This window comes from Thermobia domestica, chromosome 2 (assembly GCF_964235325.1).
Source record: "Thermobia domestica chromosome 2, izTheDome1.hap1.1, whole genome shotgun sequence".
NCBI classification, from domain to species: Eukaryota; Metazoa; Arthropoda; class Insecta; order Zygentoma; family Lepismatidae; genus Thermobia; species Thermobia domestica.
Window position 1 is genome coordinate 388,071,988 of NC_137455.1, and position 23,036 is coordinate 388,095,023.

Below are 23,036 nucleotides of genomic sequence, written 5' to 3' on the forward strand. Positions count from 1 at the left end.
AGCATGTAAAAGTACGTACGTCAGAATTTGTTGAAAATGTTTAAAAATGCTGTGAAAATCGTTGTGATGAATGGTCATTTAAGGTACGAGGACGTTTAGAGTACTATCTTGATGACCTTCATACAGCGAACTACGTCTATCATAACACTTGTAGTGTCAATTTTCGAACTGGTAGGAACATTCCCCGTGAATACTCTTCCTCCAATAAGTACATAAAGAAGGGTCGGCAAAGTAATGAAGAACAGTACCTTGCATTCCTTCAGACTTGTTCGTACTTGGAAAATAATGATGAAGAACAACTGCTGATGGGAGATCTAATTTCAAAAATGGAAGAATATCTTGAAGGGAGTCGAAGCTGTGCCTATGATCGGAGACATATGAAGAGGAAACTTTTGGAGTATTATGGAGAGAAAATTATTATTTCTGATGGAAGTGGAAAGGCAGATGTAGTCACTTTACTTGATACAGCCACTGAAATTCTTCAAAATTATCACCAAAAGTCAAAAGAATGTGATATTGAATTACAGAAGATATACTTAATAGAAGCAGCAGCCAAAATAATCAGAAGTGAGGTGAAATCCCTCAACGTTTCTAATGTGGATGTATACCCATCTCCAAGTGACCTTACTGAAGAAAGTACTTTGCAATATGTACCTAAGAGTTTGAAATTACTGTTGTCAAAAGTATTTGTGGGAAAGGATCCCTCTATAAAAATTGGTTCAATTGGTCAGAGCATTATGCAAGGTATACGTCCTAGAATATTACTATGTCCATTGCAGATTGGTTTAGCTATCCAGCTGCATCACAACTTTAGATCAAGGTACCTTGTTGATTTGCTTCACAGTCTTGGTTATTGTTCATCATATTCCGAAGATTTGAAAGAAATGCTGCAGTATCAGGTAGCCATATCTCGTTAAATACTGTCAACAACACTGCAGTTCTTCTAGCAGCTGATAATATTGACCATAATGTTTGTACTTTGGATGGAAAAAACACCTTTCATGGGATGGGTATGATTGCAGCTACAACCCCAAAGAACAAGATCCATCCAATTATTCAACGCTGTAAGATTACTGAAAGTGACATTAAGAATGTTGCAGCCGTTGATATTGTGGAATACAGACATTCAAGAAGCATGCTCAGGGAGATTTCATTCAGCAAACTTCCAATATTGCCCATTGCTTCTATAAGTAGGTTAAATCTTCTGTGGCAAATATGTGCAGCCGAAAGATCAGGTCCAAGTTAGTCAGGAACTATGCAAACAATTCATTCTGGAACAAATGTTTCACATCCTGGTGTGGCATCAATCACATTTCTTCCTATCATTGATATGGCAGCTAGTGACATGACATGTATACTCTCAACATTACAATACCTGAACAAGTTAGCACATGATCAATGTATCCCTTGTATCATTTCTTTTGATCAGCCTTTATTTTGGAAAGCTTACCAAATTATCCATGAGCAACAAGATCTCCAAGATATTGTTTTAATGATAGGAACATTTCATACTCTGATCAACCTTTTGGGTTCAATTAGCACATTGATGAATGGTTCAGGATTATGTGAAGTACTTCAAGAAATCTATGGATCAAATGCTGTGCTGCATATGATGCCTGGAAAAGCTGTTTCTCGAGCAATGCGAGGGCATATGATAGTAAATGTAGCTCTTTGTACCTTATTGGTTTCAGATGTTTTCCCTCGCAATGAAGATGGATCCCTTATCATCTAGTTAAAGAAGCTTGTACCTTACTTGATAACGTCATAAATGGCAAACAACATGTTGAGGACGTGGAGCTGTCTAGGGCATTATCTCAAATCAGTACTGCTTTGGAGGAGAAGAAAACTCACCTTCAATCTTTCTCAAGAACAAGTAAACTTTGGCTAAAGTATATGCAAATGATCAACGTTGCACGTAACTTAATAACAGCAGATAGGACTGGCTCATGGGATTTACATTTGCAATCTGTGATGGAGATTCTCCCAATAGTTGCAGCAGCTGGACATCACAATTACCTCAAGTCATTATATTTATATTTGCAGAAAATGTTAGTTTGGAATCTGAAAATCCAGTTGTTCACAAAATGTTCCAGGAAGGCACGTTTGTGGTAAGAAGTGATAGGGTATGGGCCGGATTAGGTTCAGATCTGGTGATAGAGCAAGTATTAATGCGTTCTCTGAAAAGTAGAGGAGATCTGACACGAGGAAGTGGATTTACAAAGATTCAAAGAGCAACATGGCTACTTTCTATGCCTGTGTCTTCTACTTATAACTTAGCAATGCAGGAATACACTAAAAGTTTGTTGGAAAGCAGTGAACAACACAAAGAAATGAGGGAAAGTAGACAAACTAGGGACAGTAATGATATTAAAAAAGTTGTTGACCGACTAGAATCAATATCCCCATTCAATTCTGGCCCAGATCTTTCTAACATTGTCACAGGTGTAATAGCTGATCCTGGAGTAAATGTTGATGAACTGCATTCCATTGGTACAGACATCGTTCAAAAAATGAAGGGCAATGATGTATTCAAATATTCTGGGAAAAGATCCGACAAAGTGAAAACTCTAGGATCTGATGCTGCTGTTGTAAGTCGAATTAATGATGATATACAAATAGATGCAGCACTTCTCTTTCAGAGAATGATGACTGTTGCTGCTGGTGGGGATATGGATCTTGAAGATGTGATGTGTTATGAACTTTGTTCTTATCCTCCTGCGTTATTTGAATCTCAGAGTGCGATGAGGAAAGCTGACAAGTCTCAGTTAGCTCGGAAGAACCAATAATAATATTTTAATTTATTGAGTTTTATCAAATGATTAAATAAATAAATAAAAAATACGTCGATTGTAAATTACTAGTTTTTTACACGAAACGGTGTAAGATAGGAGAAAAGTGTCGTTATTAAAAACTTTAGCATTTATATGTAGCTCTTATTTAAAAAAATGTTTCATGTAAATCCGATTGCAGATACCCGAGGTACAGACAATTATTTAAGGTGTAAATGTAAGAAATTATGATTTTTAAAATTAAATATCGTTTTTCACAAGAAACTGTACGAGATAGGACATCAGTGCTCCTAATAAAAAATATAGTACGTAAAATGACCTTTGATTTAAAAAAAAAACAATCGTCAAAATCGGATTACAGGAAACCGAGATACAGAAAAAAATTGCAAGATAGACGCAAGGTTTTTAAATCATGGTCCACCATTTTGAAAACCGTTTTTGGGAGTGTTCCCGTGGTCCGATTTTGTCGGATTTTGAATATGTTATTCAGTAATGATTCATGTATAAAAAAAACTGTTTTAAAAGCTTCTATTGCAATTTTGGCCAGGTTAAGGGTATAATTGCTCCAGATTTCCTGGACTATCAGGAATCATCTCCCAAACGTTGGCGGTGTTGTTTTGAAACAACGTGTATATCTATACAGAATTCTATAGATCCCCTCCCCTCTGAGAAATATAGAATTAAGTGTTTGTCTTTAAATAAAGTAGTAGTTTTATAAAAAAGATTATTTATTATTTTTTACAGGAAGTGAAGTTTTATGATCATCTACCAGCGACTTCGTAGAAAAATAATCGACTATCATGTCCAGGGAGAACGTCAAGGTTGCTGTCAGAGTGCGACCATTTATATCCTTTTCCATATAATTTATGACTACATTGATTTATCCTTGCATAAGGCGTTGTAAAACAGTTATAAGTGTATAAGGCACTGTCATCTTCTCTTATTATTATTATTATTATTATTATTATTATTATTATTATTATTATTATTATTATTATTATTATTATTATTATTATTATTATTATTATTATTATTATTATTATTATAATTATTACAATTGTATTATACTCCGAAAATTCGTTATGTATGATACGATTCATAATGTCTTTTCATTGCTTCAACCAGCGCCGTAACTTAGATTTTTTATGGGGGAGCAATCATTAATATGCGTATTTGGGCCCCCTAGAAAAAGTTGTTTCTCTAATTCTTGGGACCCTTCTTTCTACCTCTCACTTACTCTTTAGGACCTCCTGGAGCCTGTGGGCCTTTCCGCACGGCAAGGTCTGCGGGGCCGTCAGTTACACCGCTGGGCCCGTTCCATACGTGACAAATTACTTAAGGGGACAATATTGACAAATCTCGAAGCCATACGAATAAATATTATTTCTAGGGCCCCTAATAGTAGACAGTTTTTACTGAAAAGGCCCACGACTCATTTTTGTTTTATTTACCTTTTGTGTGTTGTTTTGTTTGTGTAATGTAATGAAACAGTTTGATGCTTCATTTATAATTTCATGTTCGTATCGTATATGGAGTAAGAAAATTTTGTCTTAAAGTGGGCCCCCCTCAAATAGCAGGGAGCTTCCCTGGGGGCAACTGCCCCTCCTGCCCCCACCTCACAAGCTACGGCCATGGCTTCAACTGCCTTCCATGTCTCTTAAAGTTGAGTGCTTCAATTTTCAGTACTTTCAGTACCTTAGAGCTCTCAATGGAGTAATTTTTCCATTAATGTATATTACAACCGTTTTTCCTTCATTCGATATATGGAATTACCTACAGAAATTTTTCTTCAATGTGAAAATGTATCATCTGTATTTTATGTATCATTAATTGCAAGTGGTATATACCTAAAATACATAATGAGAGCATTTATTTTTCTTTGCATTTCATTGGTATTCAACCTTTTATCCCACATACCACCTAACGATATTTTTCACGTCAAGCATGTATTCCCCAGCTTTAAGTTAACTTATAGGCAACTATAACAAAAGTAAGTTATAGAATTCATTACTTATTAATTAACTAGGCCACATCCTAAATTTTACGTATCCCTGAAGAAGACACCCTAGGTACCCTAGGTTGAATAGCACTGATTTATATAATAAACCCTTCAGTACTCTAGATGTCAGATAACTAAGCACTGGCAGCCAAAACAACAAATCTCATATTTGTTTCCTCCACGCGAATCTTGGTCTAGAGAATAAATGGTATATTTCGCTCACTTCTACTCTACCTATAGGAATAAGAGAATAAATAATATATTTCGCTCACTTCTACTCTACCTATAGGAATAAAAGAATAAATTGTATATTTCGCTTACTTCTACTCGACCTACAGGAACAATGTGATTGAATTAACATCCATTTTATTATAACATAACTTTGTCTTCGTACTACTCGAAATAAGATATTTGCCGAAGTTTTGTTCTTTCGCTGCAAGCGTTAACAACATCATACGTTTAACTGGAATAGGTAGACTCTCAACTAGTTCACTGGCCTTTGTAGTTTAGCTATGAGATACTGTAAAAGTTAACCAAGCAAAGAAACAGAGAAACACATTTCCTTAACTTTTTTTCTTACAATAAACGGGAAGAAACCAGAAAGGCTAAATGCATTATCCAAATGCATGGCAACGAAACTATCATCACGAATCCAGAGTCCGAGACGGATCGCAAGAAGTTTGCTTTCGATCACTCCTATTGGTCGTTTGATGGCTACAAAGAACAAGAAGACGGCTACCTCGCTCCGGACCCTATGCATAGGAATTCCATAAAATACTGTGATCAGGTAAAATGCAATGATCTATTCTTCTACTTTCATTTATTCTAAGTCAAGGAATAGTTTTCACATGAATACTATGTATGTACATATATTACAATATAACGTGGTTAAAAGAAATTATATTTTGTGTAAACGTTAAGATATTTATTCACTGGAAAATTTTCAACACTATATGAATTATGTTGTTTTATTTGTAAGAGACATTTTTTTGTTCGTTTTCAATTCAAATAAGAATATATTGTACTAAGAATAATTATTTGTCTCTTAATTTGATCCTTTATCAATATTCTATTTGGAGTTGGATTACCAGATCGAATTTGTTTCTAGCGTTGTCATTTCTGTATATTGAGGCAAATCTTGATGAATGTGGATATTTCAATTAACTCAACGAACCACTTAGATTTATCCTTTCCAAATCAAAGTCTTTCGAGTTCTTTTTGCCGTATGTGTCAGTATAAGATATGTGCCGATTGATTATTTTGATGTTTTCTGAACTATATTTATCCATCTCGTTCAAGTCTCGAACTGAGGATCGTTTTTACAAAACTCGTCTCTTCTTTTAACATTTTAAAATTTCTTTACATATAAATATTGTCTACATGGTGATAAGAACATTTGTAGCAAAAGTTGGCTTTTGCCACTTTTACATGCTGATATTTGGGATTTACTTTATAATCTCCCCTTCAAAAACAGTTTATTGATTTATTTATTGTCTCTTCTGAAACATTTTGCTTTTTTTAAGAAAATAAGCTTTGTAAAAACGGTCCTTAGTTGATCTTGTCCTATTATTTGATTCTTGAGAAGTTTCTTACATTCTATTCGTTGAAACTCTGCATTGTCTGTTTCATTCGCTCTGTTTTTAAGAGTTATGCACTACTTTAAATCTTTTTTTTTTTTTTAATATTTTCCGTTCAAATATAATAACTGTATTTTAATTGCCTTTTGTTGGAGGTCATGTCTTGCTTTATCTCTATGTTAGGATACGTCTTATATAACCTAACTATAATGCTTGTTTCGTCTTTCTGGACCAGAGTTGGGACTGAAAGAGCTGAGTAGGAGAAAGTAGTATTTATTTGTAGAAACCTGTTTTATTATTTGGTTTCTCGTCTTAATCATGCTTTCATTGTTTACATTTACCTCGAATATTTAAAATCTTTCACTTTTTGAAATTTGTACCTGTCCATCTCTTGATTTTGTTCGGTTAGAGTTTGTCATAGTTAAAAGAATAAAATAGAATATTTTATTGTATTTAAGCTTTATAAGCAATACACAATGTCCAATTAAGGTGTGTAATATACTGTAATAATCAATTGTAGTACATAAAATCAAGTGATGGTTAATATAATGACAAAAATATACTGTACAAAACATATTAATAATTTAAATAAGATAATATTACCGCAGATTACGACAGTTTATTTACATTCAATATGGTGACTTATCAAATAAAAAGTCTTCGCTATTAGCCAATCATTCAGCTTCCTTTTATAAGTCATTAATGGAGGGTGTTAGTTTTATTAAACAGCTTTGATCTTGCAATCAAATAACTGCTTTTGACTTCAATAATCTGCTAAAGGGTACATCAATTTTCTTACGGCACCTAGCATTATACATATGTACCTTCTCCCTAAGCATTATATTCATAAGGTTTTCCTTGGTGTAAAGTAGCACTTGATAAATATAAAATTCACTACTGTCGTTATCTTAAGCTTAAGAAATACTATTCTTTATCAGGTGTTCCGTCAATTTCCTGATATACCTTACAGCTTTGTTCAGAAAAACTTGACCACTCAATTTTCTTTGTAAGGCCATATTCTCGCAATCATGGCTAAGAAATTCTAATCCCTTCACTGGAGACAAAAAGCTCAATTAGCTAAAAGTGATTAACGTTTGTCTGATTTAATTCCATCTGATAAGAGATCAGGGCTTTTGAAAGAGAGGTGGGTGGCCATCCTATACTAAATAAGATTTTTTCACTTTATTTCCTGGCAATCTAGGTGTAAAGATCGGCCGGTATTAGTAAGTTATAAGGAGTATCGTGTGACATCTTCGCATATATTTCCAAGCATTATGATATCTTCAGCTGAGGAAGGATTGTGTGTTCTTTATTCATCTTCTTTCACTTTTCCTTTTATTGTTTCTAATCGTAGGTTAAAGAGTCACAACGCTGACGGTGCTTGTTTTAAAGTTTATGATTGCCAGATATATGCTCTAGGTTAATTCGTAGTTTCTCGGCTAGTTCTTATAAAGTTGAAATGCTCGGTTCTTGGCTTTCTGTTATTCTCCAGATGATTTATTAATGGATGTTATGGGATACATATTTATAAACTGGAATGACTAGCCTTGTATTCGTTAAAATAAATGTTAGATGATTTCAGTAGTCTCTGCTACTTTCTTCAGAAACTTTCTGAACTGCTATACTAGGTTCATTGCGTATCTTTTCATCCTATATCTGTCTCGGAAAAGAACAGCGACATTACATTGGAAAGTAGATGAGATACAATTTCCGAATGACACTAAATTATGAAGAACTTGTATACGTGTTCTCAGAAGATATACTACACCCTTGTCTTCAGTCACTAGCAATCAGAAGCCATTATTCAGGGGCCTTACTCGAGTTCTGTTCAGAGCCCTCATCTTTACACGAGTACTAAAAGGGTGTTAACAGTTAAGTCCTTTCATTTCTTACATAGACACAACATAGAACTATCATTCGCCATGGAAAGTCACACAAGAGTATGTTAAAGTTTTCGTATTGTCTATGGACGTTATGTATAAGAATAAAAATAAGAAGTCTTTATGTGCCTACACAAATAAAAATGCAACACTTTTGCGCAAGGTATGTAAAAACATTTTACTTTTAGTATCACACCAAAGTCATTCTCAATCATTTCAAAGATTATGGGTTTTAAGAGAACGGCAATGAAAGCTAAGACACAATCAAAATCTTATTTTCTTTCTCTTTTTCTTTTTTTTAATCGCTCTGTTGTCCTGGGTTCAATTTTCTTCCTATTTACTAGCAAACATCTAAACCTAGAACAGAGATAGCAAGCAATACTTGAGATTTTCACTAACTTCAGTTTTTGACACTATCAGCAACTTCTAAACCAATCTTGCTATAAAATATACTCTATATTTAGTACAAAAGTGATGCAATTTGGAATTTTTGGGAAAGTTTCTAGCACTATACAGATGATTTCCTGCTTCAGTACAGAATTAGCTGAATCATGATTTAGTTTTCGAGTTACTTTTTGTATTCAAAACCATTTATTTAATTACAGATTTCCATTGTTAATTTAGCTTTTAAAGACTAAGATTAAATGAATTTACCACATATAATTAATGAATAAGTATATTAACATATTTTATACTGCACGTACAATATGTGAAACATTGTAATCAAATAACACAAAATAAATAAATACTTCTGCCTTCCAGAAAAGACTGTATGATGAGCTTGGGAAAGCAATTCTAATTAACGCTTGGGAAGGTTATAACGCAACTCTTTTCGCGTATGGACAAACCGGGTCAGGGAAATCTTGGTCTGTCATCGGATATGGAGCTAACCCTGGTAAGTAACAGTTTCGTTTGAAAATAAAAATAATAATAACTTTACAGAGCACTTAAACTTAGGATAACATTTTTTTACTGCTGCAATTTATACTACAGTAAGTTAATCAACTCTTTGAACACTAAGTAACGACTAGAAAACTAGAAAGAAATCTAGAAATTCTGGGGAAAAAAATATGAACACTGAATATCATGGAATATTTACTAACTTTTAGATACCCGCAAAGACAGCAAAAACGAACTTTTGAATGACTTAAATGCTCTGGCAGACAGAGAGAAGACAACGTGAAGTTACGCTGTACTCATTCCATGTTTATTGAACAACAGAGAAACCAATTGCTATAAGTGAAATTAATAAACGAGCTCCGTATGCAACATTATTTCATAAACTGAAGTTAAATAATTGCTTGCATAACTCGGTATTGGGGGACATATTCTGCATTATAATCTCACTGTGATGCAATGAAAATTAATAGTATATGGTGTTTAAAAGAAATTTTCATAAATTAAAATTTCTACACTATACTGTAGTGAAATTAATTCAGTATATTATGTTTAATTCTAAGATTTCACCGAAAAATTACTCCATTTAGTCTGAAGAACTTGATGAGAACGTTTCTTTAAGGCATAGAGCTTAATGGCAGGAAGATGCAATAAATGAACCTGCTTACAGTCTGACTGGCGTTCCATCCATGTCATCATTTCACTTATATTATGCACAACTTCGCTAATTTTTATCTCAGGCGCGGAAACGTCCGGCTCATCAGTATTATATTTACATGAATTATTTCTAACTTTTCTATTGTATCATTTTTCTCCGCCATTGTTTTCTTCACTGATGCCTTAAAAAAACAGTCACAACTACAATATTTGGAAACTACAGAGGGACCGGTTTCCAGAGTTAAGATGACAATGAATGCTTATATGATCATCAACAGTGAATGCTTAGATGAATCAATCATGGGTGCTAAGCACAGGGTTCCCGCTCTCCTCGAGCCCTCAGCAACAACTATGAGAATCAACCCCCGTCATCCGGTTTTATGCTCTGGAATGACATATGGTGTTCCCTGATTAGCTGAGGGCTGTTGGAGAATCGGACGCCCGCCCGTGACAACCTGTCAGCTTTATTTATAACAGTGGATACATGGGCCAAAGTATATACAAAGTTATTATACAAACGATGAGCGACAGCATACAAGTATGAAAGAATTCTCGGTGTCAAAGATATTAGGAACTCAAAGTAGACTGTGCGCATAGAAGAAGGTGGAACTTCAATTGAATTTCGAGGGACATATTTGTACCCGCTATATTAATATCGATTCCGTGATGTTTATTTTAGATATGACGTATTATTATTATTATTATTATTATTATTATTATTATTATTATTATTATTATTATTATTATTATTATTATTATTATTATTATTATTATTATTATTATATTATCTCTACTTGCCTAAGAAGACCATCCAAGTATATTGATGTATCTTCCTTTATTCTGGGGTTTGTAGGAAGCTTCTTACTATTTTGCATTTGTATCTAGTACTACACTCTTCCGTATCTTCTGGTTCCTGGGTCGTCGCTGTCTGATAAGAAAACATTCACAAGTACCCACCTTCCCTTGTGTAAATGTGGACAGATTGTATTTCGTGCTACTGAACGCCGACGGTCACGTTCTACAGCGTTGAAAGACGAGGATAATATTTTCTACGAGAACAACTACACGAAATGAGCTCGCCTGCTATTTCTACCGTTGACAACTAAACTTGAGGTGAGGGAAACTCATCAACCCTTTGACAAGTCACCAGCTGATACAGTGAGCTCGGATTTCTCATAACCTACTTGCTTCCTACTGAACCCGTAGCGCAGTGGCGGTGATTGTCGCAAGTATAACATTTTAGCAGTAGTATAGATGAACGCGGTACATCTACTTCACTTCCATTTCAGAGTTCATTTCGTATTTTCTATCAGTTAACATAAATATAGGACGTAATGGATTTCTTGCACATAGTAAAATATTACAATTTAAGCAATAAGATCCTAAATCTTCTAATCGTTTACAATTAATCTTCCAAATGGTATCAGTTGTTAAATTAATGAAATACGTATTAATTATGTCTGTATGTATTTTCCTGCAGGAATAGTACCACAATTTTGTAAAGAAGTGTTTGATGGGATCAAAGAAAAAGTAATTGAGAAATCCGTTCAATTCGAGGTGAAATTTAGTATGTTAGAAATTTACAACGAAGTAGCTAGAGATCTCCTGGATTCTTCCAAAAACAAGAAAGGACTAAAGATCCGTCAACACCCAAAGAAAGGCTTCTATGGTAAAGTATTTTGGCATTAGTGTGGCCACTCTATATGTCGATTGTGTTGATCTTGAGTTATTAAGGATAAGAATATATGCACACAAAATATTTTCATTCATATTCTATAACACCTTATCTAATTTAGAGGAAAAAAAGCATAAATACGTTTTCTAAATGTACGCGAACTTAATACTATTTTCTTATTAAACTGAAAACACGTGATGTAGCCAGTTGATGTATTGTTTTTTAATAAAAATACTGATATATAGTGCTTTATCATAAATTAAACTATTAGTATTATTTTCTTTGTTATTGAGGCATGTTAATATCATATCAAATAATGGTTATCAATATTCGCTTTACTTAATTATGCACATATAATAATAAAATATCTTGTAAGTGACTATTGCATGTATGTAATGATATGATACACCAGGGCAAAGTAAATAAATAAACAAATAGACAAGAAAGAAAAACTAACCTTGTGTGTATAAAAGCTAAATATTTGTACTTGCGCTTCCATATATCATACGTATGGCAGGAATATAATTTTCACATTAGGCTCTTTTGGTAATAGCCCTGTTTGTACTTACCTGTTGTCACCAGCTAACACAGTGATACAACCAATGTCTCAAAGCAGCCGCAATAAATATGAAGAAAACAAAGAATTGCTTCGCCTATATTTCATCTCTTGCTACGTTATATCTGAAATTGTCTCTCAATTATACTTTCTTTGTTTTCTCTTTAAAATGTTCTTCTATGATTTAACAAAATACGTAGAAGAGAAGTTGTCATCTGTTTCAGTCGAAAACAACAAGGAAGGATCCAGCAAATGATTCAGGATAACGCATCCAAATGTCTACGAGAAAACCTGTCACATTTTTCTATACATTTCAATTTTTGACCATTCCTTAGTTTTTAAGCTTCTTTCTCTGGCCTTCAGCTGTCCACATTCCATTGGACAATGTCAGCAACGCATTTATAATAATAATAACATTTATTTTTGTGCTATGAACAGCCTAATGGCAAAAATGTAACACTTTGTCACATAAAAATGAACACATATTGCACACAATGTAACTTATAATGTATATTATCTATTGAAGCAATAGAAAAATTAAAGTAAATCACATTAAACAATAACCCCGTGCCAAATTTATTACCATTTTTTTTTTTTTTTTTTAGTCTTAAAATAAATAAATTGCTAAAAATACTACAAATAATGTACATCAAACTTTCAGATTTATTCTTTAGTACTGATTAAACATGGATATCTCCAATTAGATTAAAAGAATCGGTCATTCTTCTTAAAATTACAGGTTTTTGGGTTCAAACTGACTAATGTAGATCCACTTCTTATATTACACACCGGCACCCTTATATCTATATTATTTAGGCAATATTCTCTATGATATCTTTTGTCTAATGTCTTCTGAATAAATTATTTTTCAAGAAGTATACTCCTGTCATTTGATGCCTATATTCTTCAAAATTGATTTCAGTATTCAGAACTATGTGAGTAGTAATCTGTATTCATTTTTTGGCATACTAGCCTAATAAAACATTTTTGGGCTGACTCAATTTTGTTTGCCAATGCTGAACATATACTGTTCCCAATAACTACATTAAACTCGTCTTGATCTTGCAAGTATGGTATATAAATGTACATATGAGTTGGCATTTTTAAACTCAGGCCATTGTTTGAATATGAACCCTGTTATTCTTCTAATCCCGTTTGACTATATCATTAATATGGCAGCTTAATTTTATATTTCTGTCAAATACTGCCTGTCAAGTCTGTATTTTTTCAACTTTATGCAGTGTTACTCTATTAACGACATATTTGCTCACTAGTATTGCGTTTTGTTAGTATAATAATAATAATAATAATAATAATAATAATAATAATAATAATAATAATAATAATAATAATAATAATAATAATAATAATAATAATAATAATAATAATAATAATAAATGTGTATTTAACAGCCAAGGGCAATTACAAAATACAGAAACATGTATATAATCATTAATGGATGTATAACAGCAAATATATAACTATTGTTAGAAATATTTAATTATAAGAAATATTCTTTTCCCTTTTTTCAGTTGCAGCAAATGACCTGCCAATAATGGCAGAGTTCCTACGATGATGATGATGATGAATCTGGAACATTTTGTTAAGATTAACTAACACTCTGTAACGTGTTCTGGTAATCCTAAAAAGATTGTTATATTGTTGATACGGTAACCAATTCTCTTGTCTTCAACAGCAAGAAAGTGATGTGGCTTCACAAACATTTTAATTTTATTCAACTTAGTAGCAGATAGGTGTAAACGATAACATCATAAATTGTTTATACTGTGTATATATATATATTACACGTATTTGGTACTAAATTGAATAAAAGTAAAATGGTTGTGATGCTGAAGTTCTGTCTAGCTGTTGAAGATATATATTTGTAAAGTCGAAGCTCTTCATTACTAACCAGTTGTCGAAGACAACGAAATTGCTTGCCGAAATTATACCACGAATATCCTTTTAGGATTCCCAAGGCACGTTAAGATAAATGTTACTTTAATATGAGATTGGCTTGAAATTGTATGTTTTCGACATGTTATGCAGTGATTTATTTCCACAATATCCATTGCTATAAAAAACACTACTAAGACGCTTTATTTAATATTCAGTTCCATTTAATTTGTGTCAATATCATCTATTGATTTACCAGATGATTCTCTTATTATTTTGAAATGATCAACTGTGGTTCCTTTAATTACATGTTGAAGTAATAGATGAAAGAACCAACTCCAAAAAATATAGTTATTGATAGTGAATATATGAAAACAAATTGACGAAACTAAGAAATATATATTACTTTTAAATAATTTGAAAGGAAAAGAAGTGACGAGGCATTTAATGGTTGATCGGTTGAAGATACGATGCAAGCATTAACAACCAATATACAGTATATGCCTATGTATATTGGGGCCACGGCGTATATTGTGGTAGAGTACTTAGCTCTGTGTGAGGAGTCCCTGGTTAGATCTCCTTCCAAGTAAATTTGTGGTGGACAACATAGAGTCAGTGGGTTTTCTCGGTGTACTCCCGTTTCCTTCCACTTTCTAATTCCTTCAATTCTTTCATCACCATTCACATGACGTAGTCATCCATCTCCCTTAACCTAAATACCATAATTCTGGAACGTTAAACTGAAATATATATATATATATATATATATATATATATATATATATATATATAAAATGGCTCACGTTATTGGTTTTAAATCAATCTTATAGCTTCGTTCTAATAATGAGAATGTAAGGAGATTTTTAAAAGTAACTGAAATGAGGGTTAAGCATTTTCTCATCTATTTCCTATTAATGTTGATTTTCCTTTTCCAGCTGATGGACTAAAATCGTACCTCGTCACAAGCTATGAAGAAATAGAGCAGAAGATGAACCAAGGGACTATTAACCGAACAGTGGCGTCCACGAATATGAATGCAACAAGCAGCCGAGCGCATACGATTGTTGGAATAACGTTCATTCAACGAAGCAAAAATGACGAGGGACTAGAAACAACCAAAATAGCCACCGTTAATTTGGTAGATTTGGCTGGCAGGTTAGCAGTTTTATTCATTCGTTTACTTAATATTCATATGCATCTTTATTCATTCAATTTCGTTCATAATCGGTCAGAGATCAGTACATAGAAATTGTTACTAATATTGAGATATTTGAGTAATTTTACATAGCGTCGCTTAAATATTCATTAATATTCCAAAACACTTTGTGACTCAGAAACTTGAGGAACTCTTTTTTTTTTTTTTTTTTTTTTTTTTGGTATGGTTTCAATAATTTTCAAGTAAGTATACAGCTTATTATTCAGTCTAATGAACATAGGAAAGACACTTTTCTTAGTACAAGTATAATTTTGATACAATGTGTGTATTTGTTCTTTTATCATTTGTCGTATGATCATGAATCTACATCTTTACATGAATAAAAGTGCTTTCATTCATTTTAGCATACACTAATAATTTTGTACATATATAAACAAGGAATAGTTAAATTTTTATTTGATTGAAAAACACTTTTATAGAGGCTCTTGATGAAAGGTTAAAAATAGTCCTCATTACCTTCTTCTGTAGAAGAAAACAGTAACACTACGATGAAAAGCTCCTCAGAAAATTATTCCAGAACTTAACAAAGACTGGAACTTATCATAATATAATGAAAGCAAAGTTTGGTTTGAAACAAAACCACGTAGTCTATAAATCACAAAACAAATGCTGTTTATTTTATTTTTATTTTATTTTATTTAGATTTACAATATGTTCATACCAAACCAGTCTGTCGTTTATTGTAATTTCTAAAAATTGGATGGAGTCGAGGGCGCCAATTCCTCTGTAACTTTGGTGGGGGCCATTCAGATGTGTGTTGGTTGCAGACAAAGGTCTAAGAAGGCATATATGACGAATTTAGCACAAATTCAATTCAAATTATGCCAATTATCTTATATTCATAATAATACATATAACAATAAAAATGCATATAAAAATACATATGCATGAAGTCCCACCCGAGCATTGGACCCCCCTCTCAGGATTGGTGCCCTTGGATGGAGTGTGAGTAATTTACGGAAGCTGTGTTAAACACAATAGTAGGTGCTACTGGAGGTGCATACGAGTAGTGAAACTTGAGCTTTAGTTTTCTTTTCATTTATGGTCAGATGATTCTGAGATACCTATTTTGTCAAACGGTCAACATTGTATTTCAAACAGCTTTCTAATTCTACCATATTGTCCTTTGTTACTAACACATTCACATCATCAGCATATAGTACAATGTGTTAAGAATACTTAAATTGAAGAAGATCGTTTATATACAGTAAAAAATGAACTAGCCCAAGAATTGAGCCTTGAGGAATGCCAGTGGAGATAGTACCAGTTTTGGAGGAAAATGAAATTTCCATATTGTTAGCTGTTTTACGTATTTGAACTACCTGTTTTCTGTTCTTCAAGTACGAAAAAAACCATTGATAGACTATACTTCTAATGCTGTACTTGTCGAGTTTTTTCAATAGAAGAAAATGTTGTACACTGTCAAAAGCTTTAGAAAAATCCGGAAATAGACCTACTACGTATATTTTTCTTTTGAAGAATATTAGAAATATATGTAGTAAAGTTAAACAGAGCAGTATCGATTTTTTTAAAAAATGTTGAGAGGTCGAGATCAGATTATGGTAGGATATATAATCTTTCAAGAGCGATATCATTACTGATTCAAAGATCTTCGAGAAAAAACAGATAGAATAGAAATAGATCTTTAGTTTAGGATACCATAAATACTTATATATATATATATATATATATATATATATATATATATATATATATATATATATATATATATATATATATATATATATATATATATATATATATATATATATTTAAAGAGGTATAACTTTTGCTATCTTTAATCTTTGAGGAAAAATACCTAATTCAAATTATATATTTACAAGATAGCAGAGATGTTTCACTATTAAATATGAACTATATCAATACTATATTAATGATGAATACTAATATTATATCAATATTGAATACAATATTATAAGTATATGATTTCTTTCAGTGTTATCCAAATTTCTGAAGAATTGAGTTATATGAGGGATGGAACAGAATATTGAAACGTAAAGGACACATTTTAGTTATAAAGATTAAGTGACTTATTTTCTTGTGTCTTATATGTGAATCAAATTTTCTCAATTTTCGATTAATTTTTGGTGCCACCTTATCCGAATCTATAGCTAGGAATGGATTAGAATTTACTGAGCTTTAGGGTCATTGTGATAAGGTAAAGCTGTAAACTGTAAATAAATACCTGAAGTCACTGTCTTCTTATTTCTCTATCACTTTTTAACACAATTACCAACTTTTAATTAAAACAATATGTCAAGAATTCCCTTTTATTTTATTTTATTATTATTTTTTTAGAGCAGTGATTTGAATATTTAATTAGTTTAACGTTCCTGTCAGCACACAGGCTATATGAGACATTAAGCTTAACGCGGAATCCGAAACATGAGCCCCCATCAGGAATCAAACCAGGGTTTTACGTACTTAACTCGCGTCGATAACTATATAGCCACGGAAGATCAATGATTAAAATTATCGAAAGGTAAAAAAAATCTAAGCTCCATTGTAAGAACACCTCAACGTAGTTTGTACTTGTAAGATAGAATGCGTTCCTTGTGCATTGCCTTAATAATCCCGACCTATTTCTTTGAAATGATTAAAACTATTGGGCAGACAGTTTGTAAAATACTAACACTCAAGAAACTTCAGCAAATTACATTAGACCACTCAAGTTGGCGCATTCATACTGAAGAAAGAGAAGACATACACATGCTTGCGAGTGTACGCCATTAGTCGTGTTTCCTCCGTGGTCTAGTGGGTAGAGTGCGACGCAAAAGCATTGAACGCTCTACAGTGGTTCTAATCCCACTTAAAATTGTAGATTCCTATATGTTCTCGCTGCTGAGAAAGAGACAAATCAAGCAATCAATTAATCAGTAGTCATGCAACACTTATTGCATTTTCGGGGGCACGTGGCTCAGTGGAAAAAGCGCCAACCTACCCACCCCATATAACACTGAGTGGAATCCCTGGTTCGATCCCCGACCAAGTAAGTTTGTGGTAGACAACATCGTGTCCTTGGGTTTTCTCGGGGTTCTCCCGCTTTCTTCCACTTTCTCATTCCACCGATTCTTCCATTATCATTCACTTGCCTTAGTTATTCGTCTGCCTTAGCCTCAAGAACACAATCGTGGGACGTTAAACTTAAATATTTCATTTGTTTTAATTTTTATTGTATTTTCAATGCACATTAAAGGTATTCCTGTCCCAGCAAATTGGTAACACCAGATAATCAATTCCTGTTAGTTTTGTGTATGAGTTGTTTATGGTGGAACTTCCAATGCTTTCATTCTTTATGTTTCTGTTAGTGAGCGAGTTGACCAAGCAGGTACGACAGGTGAAAGGCTGAAAGAAGGAGCTGCTATCAACCAGTCGCTATCTTGCCTTGGGAACTGCATCCACGCGCTGGCGGAACAAGCACAAGGAAGACCCACCCGTGTGCCTTACAGAGACTCCGTCCTCACGAAATTGCTCATGCACGCTCTAGGAGGCAACAGTAAGACGGTGATGGTAAGCCTTTTTAATTTATCGCCTTCTATCTCGTTTTTTTTATTTATTTATTTTATTTTAATTTAATTTTTAAAATTAATTTCTTGTTCCTACATGACGCTTGTTCAGATTCTTAAAGCTTTTCACAAACTTTCCAACATTTTAAATAAATTTTACATGTAATGCAAAAGCAATTTATAATATCTCAAGTATGGAAAGTAAACATTCTAGTATTTTAAAAAGAAATAATTAAAAACTAATAGATAATGATAAACAAACTCCTCATAACTTCCAGCGGCAGCTTATGTGGTCCGGAATCCACATTAATCAATAGGTCCCGTCTCATATAGCCTCGCTGCTGAAAGGGACGTTAAACTCAAAATCAACTCAACTCCACTTCTCATAACTTAGAAATCTGTGGAAGCAGATTATGAAGGACAATGTTTTTCTTTCTTTTTTCTTTCTCTTTTCTTTCTTTTTGCCTTGACCACTCATCTCTCTTTGAAAGGTCACATTGTCGTATCGTACGAAAGAAAATTTAATACTTTGACTTGAAATATATATTCAAGAAGATTCACGGTTATTGATTTCATTCCGTCAATGAATAAGATTTCAGGGCTTTTAAAGAGACATGGGTGACTAGGATATTTTTAAATAATACTATATCTAATTATAATACTAGACATTAGAAATAGATCTAATTCTATTACATCAATTTAAAATCAAAAACTGACGTAAGACTTCATAGAAATAGACTAAAGACATTTAATAGAAGACTGCTTTTATACAATACATTAATATAAAATTACTTAATACTATAAAAAAACAAAAAATCAAGATGTATGTAGATATGTGAGAATCTAGTGAATCAGATTAGACGTTTATTTTGTCCTTATTTTATACATTATGCACAAAAGATACAACGAATAGTAATTATTCGCTTCTAACGGAAAAAAAAATCTAAAGTTCAAAATGTATACAATAAGAAATGGAGGAAACAACTGAATTTCTCTTACATCGTATTCTGCACAGATGTAAATTAAATGAAATTCTCAGTCCCAGATCGAGTGATATCTAGGCCCAGTCGCGCCTTTTACTCTCTGAATTTCATTATAGTTCAACATTCCTATTTCTGATATTTGTTCACATAATATTTTCCTCATATCTATGTACAGCTTTTATTTTTATTTTTTTTTTTTCGTGTAACAGTACAATGCATTTGGTACGATACGTACAACTAACTAACTAACTAACTAACTCTATGTCCTATGGAACCCGTAGGTTTAATGCCACGTTCACAAAAGCTCTCCTTTGACTTCTATCCTTAGCCAACTGGATCCAGTTTCTACTTTGTGTTTCTACTTCTGTGAGATCCATTTTAATATTGTCCTCCCGCCTGCGCCTAGGTTTTCTTAATCGTAGTTTTCCGATTTGACTTCCACTTAAAACTTTGAAAGCGATCCTACTTTCTTCCATTCTGGCTGCATGACCTGCCCATCCTGTGCCTCCTAGATTTGATGACCTTAACAATATCTGATAAAGCTTATAAATTATGTAGTTCCCCATTCCCGTTGCTCTTGGGTCTGAATATTTGTCTCAGGATCTTGTTCTCAAATACTTTCAGTTTACGTTTTTCCCTTAGACCCGGGTTGGAATCTCTGTCCAGTCACTCACTTTTTAACTCTTTTTGTGTTATAGAATTCGCACCTATAGAGGATTCTGGTATGTATATAAAAAAAAGTTTTCCCCTTTTATTAGTATTCTAGGAAGTAAGTTTGTTTAAACATGACTGTACAATACTTGTTTTCTGTGATATATTATAAATAAATAAATAAATAACATAACATTGGGGATTACAAATAAAACATATTGCACACAACCAGATATTAGATTAATTTGTATTAAAACAGCGGGACTTTGATCCGGATCACCTTTCCCTCCCATTGCCTACGTCACTGTTGTTAGCATAACAAAATTAGGTCTATTTCTTGTATAGTACTATCTTGTATTGACGTGTCCACTTCAGATATAATGTAATCCAGTACAAATGTATCAGAACAAGGACGAAAATAAATAAAATACATTTATGTATTTTCTCTTGCTATAAGTTTTTTTTTCATTACAAATAGGTGAAAAATTTGTTCTCCCCCCGAAAAAAAAAAAACGTATTTTGCTGATGACTGAAAAAAGCTGTGACGCAATGATGAAATATTTTCTATCATTATCCTAGCACTAAAATAAATATTACTAATTTGTTTCCTAAAGTTCCGTTTGTTCATTCCACTTTAAATTTATGTCTGTAATTCTTAGAATTTTATGGAAGTTGCATTTTTATTCTTGTATTATATTTATGAAATAGTCCCTTTCATTATTATTCTATTGTTTTATTCCTGTACTAAAACCAATTAATTTTTTCCACTTATCTATAAAGCATTTTGTCTTGTAACAGCTAATTTTCAGTTGCGTAGCTGCTTCCATTTACGAGTTCTATTCTAGAGCATGGTTATACTTTAGGAATAAATCACGTTGTAAAAATATGAAAAACTCAAAAAGGGTCTTCCCTAGTAAGATAGTGAAATCGGCCCTTGATCCTAATTGGGTCGTTATTCACCCAAAATGTCACTTTTGACCTAAAACCATCCTAAAAAAAGTTTCAATCCCTACTTCTTACCGAATTATCGTATCATACATGCTCAAAATTTAATATTTTTTTTAAAATTCTGGTGGGGTGGTTCATATAATTTGAAAGTTTCACAGATTGTAGATACTATGTAGGTTTAAATGTGATAATTAAAAAAAATCTATGCTTTTTTTTTTTTTTTTTACATCTTGAAAATTTCAAAAAATCGTAAAATCAATTTTTGGTGGGATACATGGCCGATTTTTTGTTCAAAATGTTGTAATACTCTTAGGTACAATATATATTTTTTTTCAGGGCTCGAAAGTGATGATAACATTGTCAAAAAAATTAAAACTTAAAAAAACGTGTTTTCTACACAAATTTTTGACCATTTTAGGACTCTCAAGGTCAAAACTTGAGAACATTTCTTTGCCAAAGTTCACGATTTTCCTTTCTCTTTCATCACTTGTTTATTTAAAACAGTTTCTAAAGTTGAAAATATTCCAACCAACGAAGACAACGACGAAGATTGAATGAATTATTGCAAATTATATGGTGTTTGGTTTTTGATTTGTTCTTATTATTAGAGAATATTTATGTGTACCTTTTTGCTTTGTATGTTAAAATAAATGAATATGTATAGTAAATAAGTTTATTCAAACGTGTATATGTAAACTCAAAACATATTGATATAGCTATAATCAAAATATGGTTTTATCTTGTTTTTCTCTTAAATTATGTATTTATTGTCAACACAACAGGCTATAGCCAAATTACAGTGTTGAAGATTACATAATTACATATTAGTAACTCTTGATAATGGCATTTCTAAATTTCTTAGGTGACATATCACATACATTCAATTCATTGTTATTTTCACACATTCTATTATACAAAGCTGTTATTCTCCAGATTGGTGATTTCATCAATATATAAGTTTTTGATTTTTTTTACAATGTTTTTGTTTTTCAACTCTTAAACTTTATTTTTGTTTTTATGATTAAGCTCATATACTCTTAAGAGCTCTTAAACTCTTATGATTAAACTCTTAAGCTTTAATTTTATGATTATTAACATTGTAAGATTCAATTGGATTCTACATTGCGAATTGTAAAAAAAACAACTGCAATTGTGTATAAAATAAATTTCAAATTGCTCTTTTGCAAAAGATGCATAATAATAAATGACAGGCAAAATTGGGAAAAACGAGGATCGATGCCCAAAAATATGCTACAAGGAGCGTTTCAAAACACACTTTTTAAATATTGAGTTGGATTCAAAGTTTTGACATTGAAGGTCCTGAAATGGTCAAAAAACTACAAAAAAAAAAGTTTTTCAGTTATTTTTTTTTTTTTTGAGACAATGTTGCCATCACTTTTAAATATTTCTTGAGAAAAATATATATTGCACCTAAGGATATTATATAATTTTTAACAAAAAAATCAGCGACGTCCCCCACACAAAAATATTTTACGATTTTTTTTTCAAAATGATATGATATATATACCTACAATCGATTAACAATATGTACATTTCACTACTTTCTAGATAGCAGCCATTAGTCCAGCAGATGCGAATTATGACGAATCTCTGTCGACGTTACGCTACGGTAAGTAACGTTGTTTCCTGTTCCATGTACTACTTATGCCACCAGCAATTCTATGTACAATCCTATAGCCCGAAAATTGGTTTCAAATTTTTAGTTTATTCCATGAATTATCTTGGTAATCACTATAGCCATCAACATCTTTATCTTCAACAAAG

General features: G+C 32.4%; 2 protein-coding genes across 2 annotated transcripts; both read left to right on the plus strand.

The window, feature by feature from the left end:
* Positions 1-1,946: 1,946 nt before the first annotated feature.
* Positions 1,947-2,786, plus strand: LOC145679643 (uncharacterized). Its single transcript, XM_081750217.1, has one exon. It carries the CDS (start codon positions 1,947-1,949, stop codon positions 2,784-2,786), a length of 840 nt encoding a protein of 279 aa, XP_081606343.1.
* A 2,594-nt stretch (positions 2,787-5,380) lies between these two features.
* Positions 5,381-22,889, plus strand: LOC145679644 (kinesin-like protein KIF28). Its single transcript, XM_081750218.1, has 6 exons — positions 5,381-5,575; positions 9,008-9,140; positions 11,280-11,468; positions 14,862-15,081; positions 18,472-18,673; positions 22,821-22,889. Exons 1-6 carry the CDS (start codon positions 5,411-5,413, stop codon positions 22,887-22,889), a joined length of 978 nt encoding a protein of 325 aa, XP_081606344.1. The 5' UTR covers positions 5,381-5,410.
* Positions 22,890-23,036: the final 147 nt, after the last annotated feature.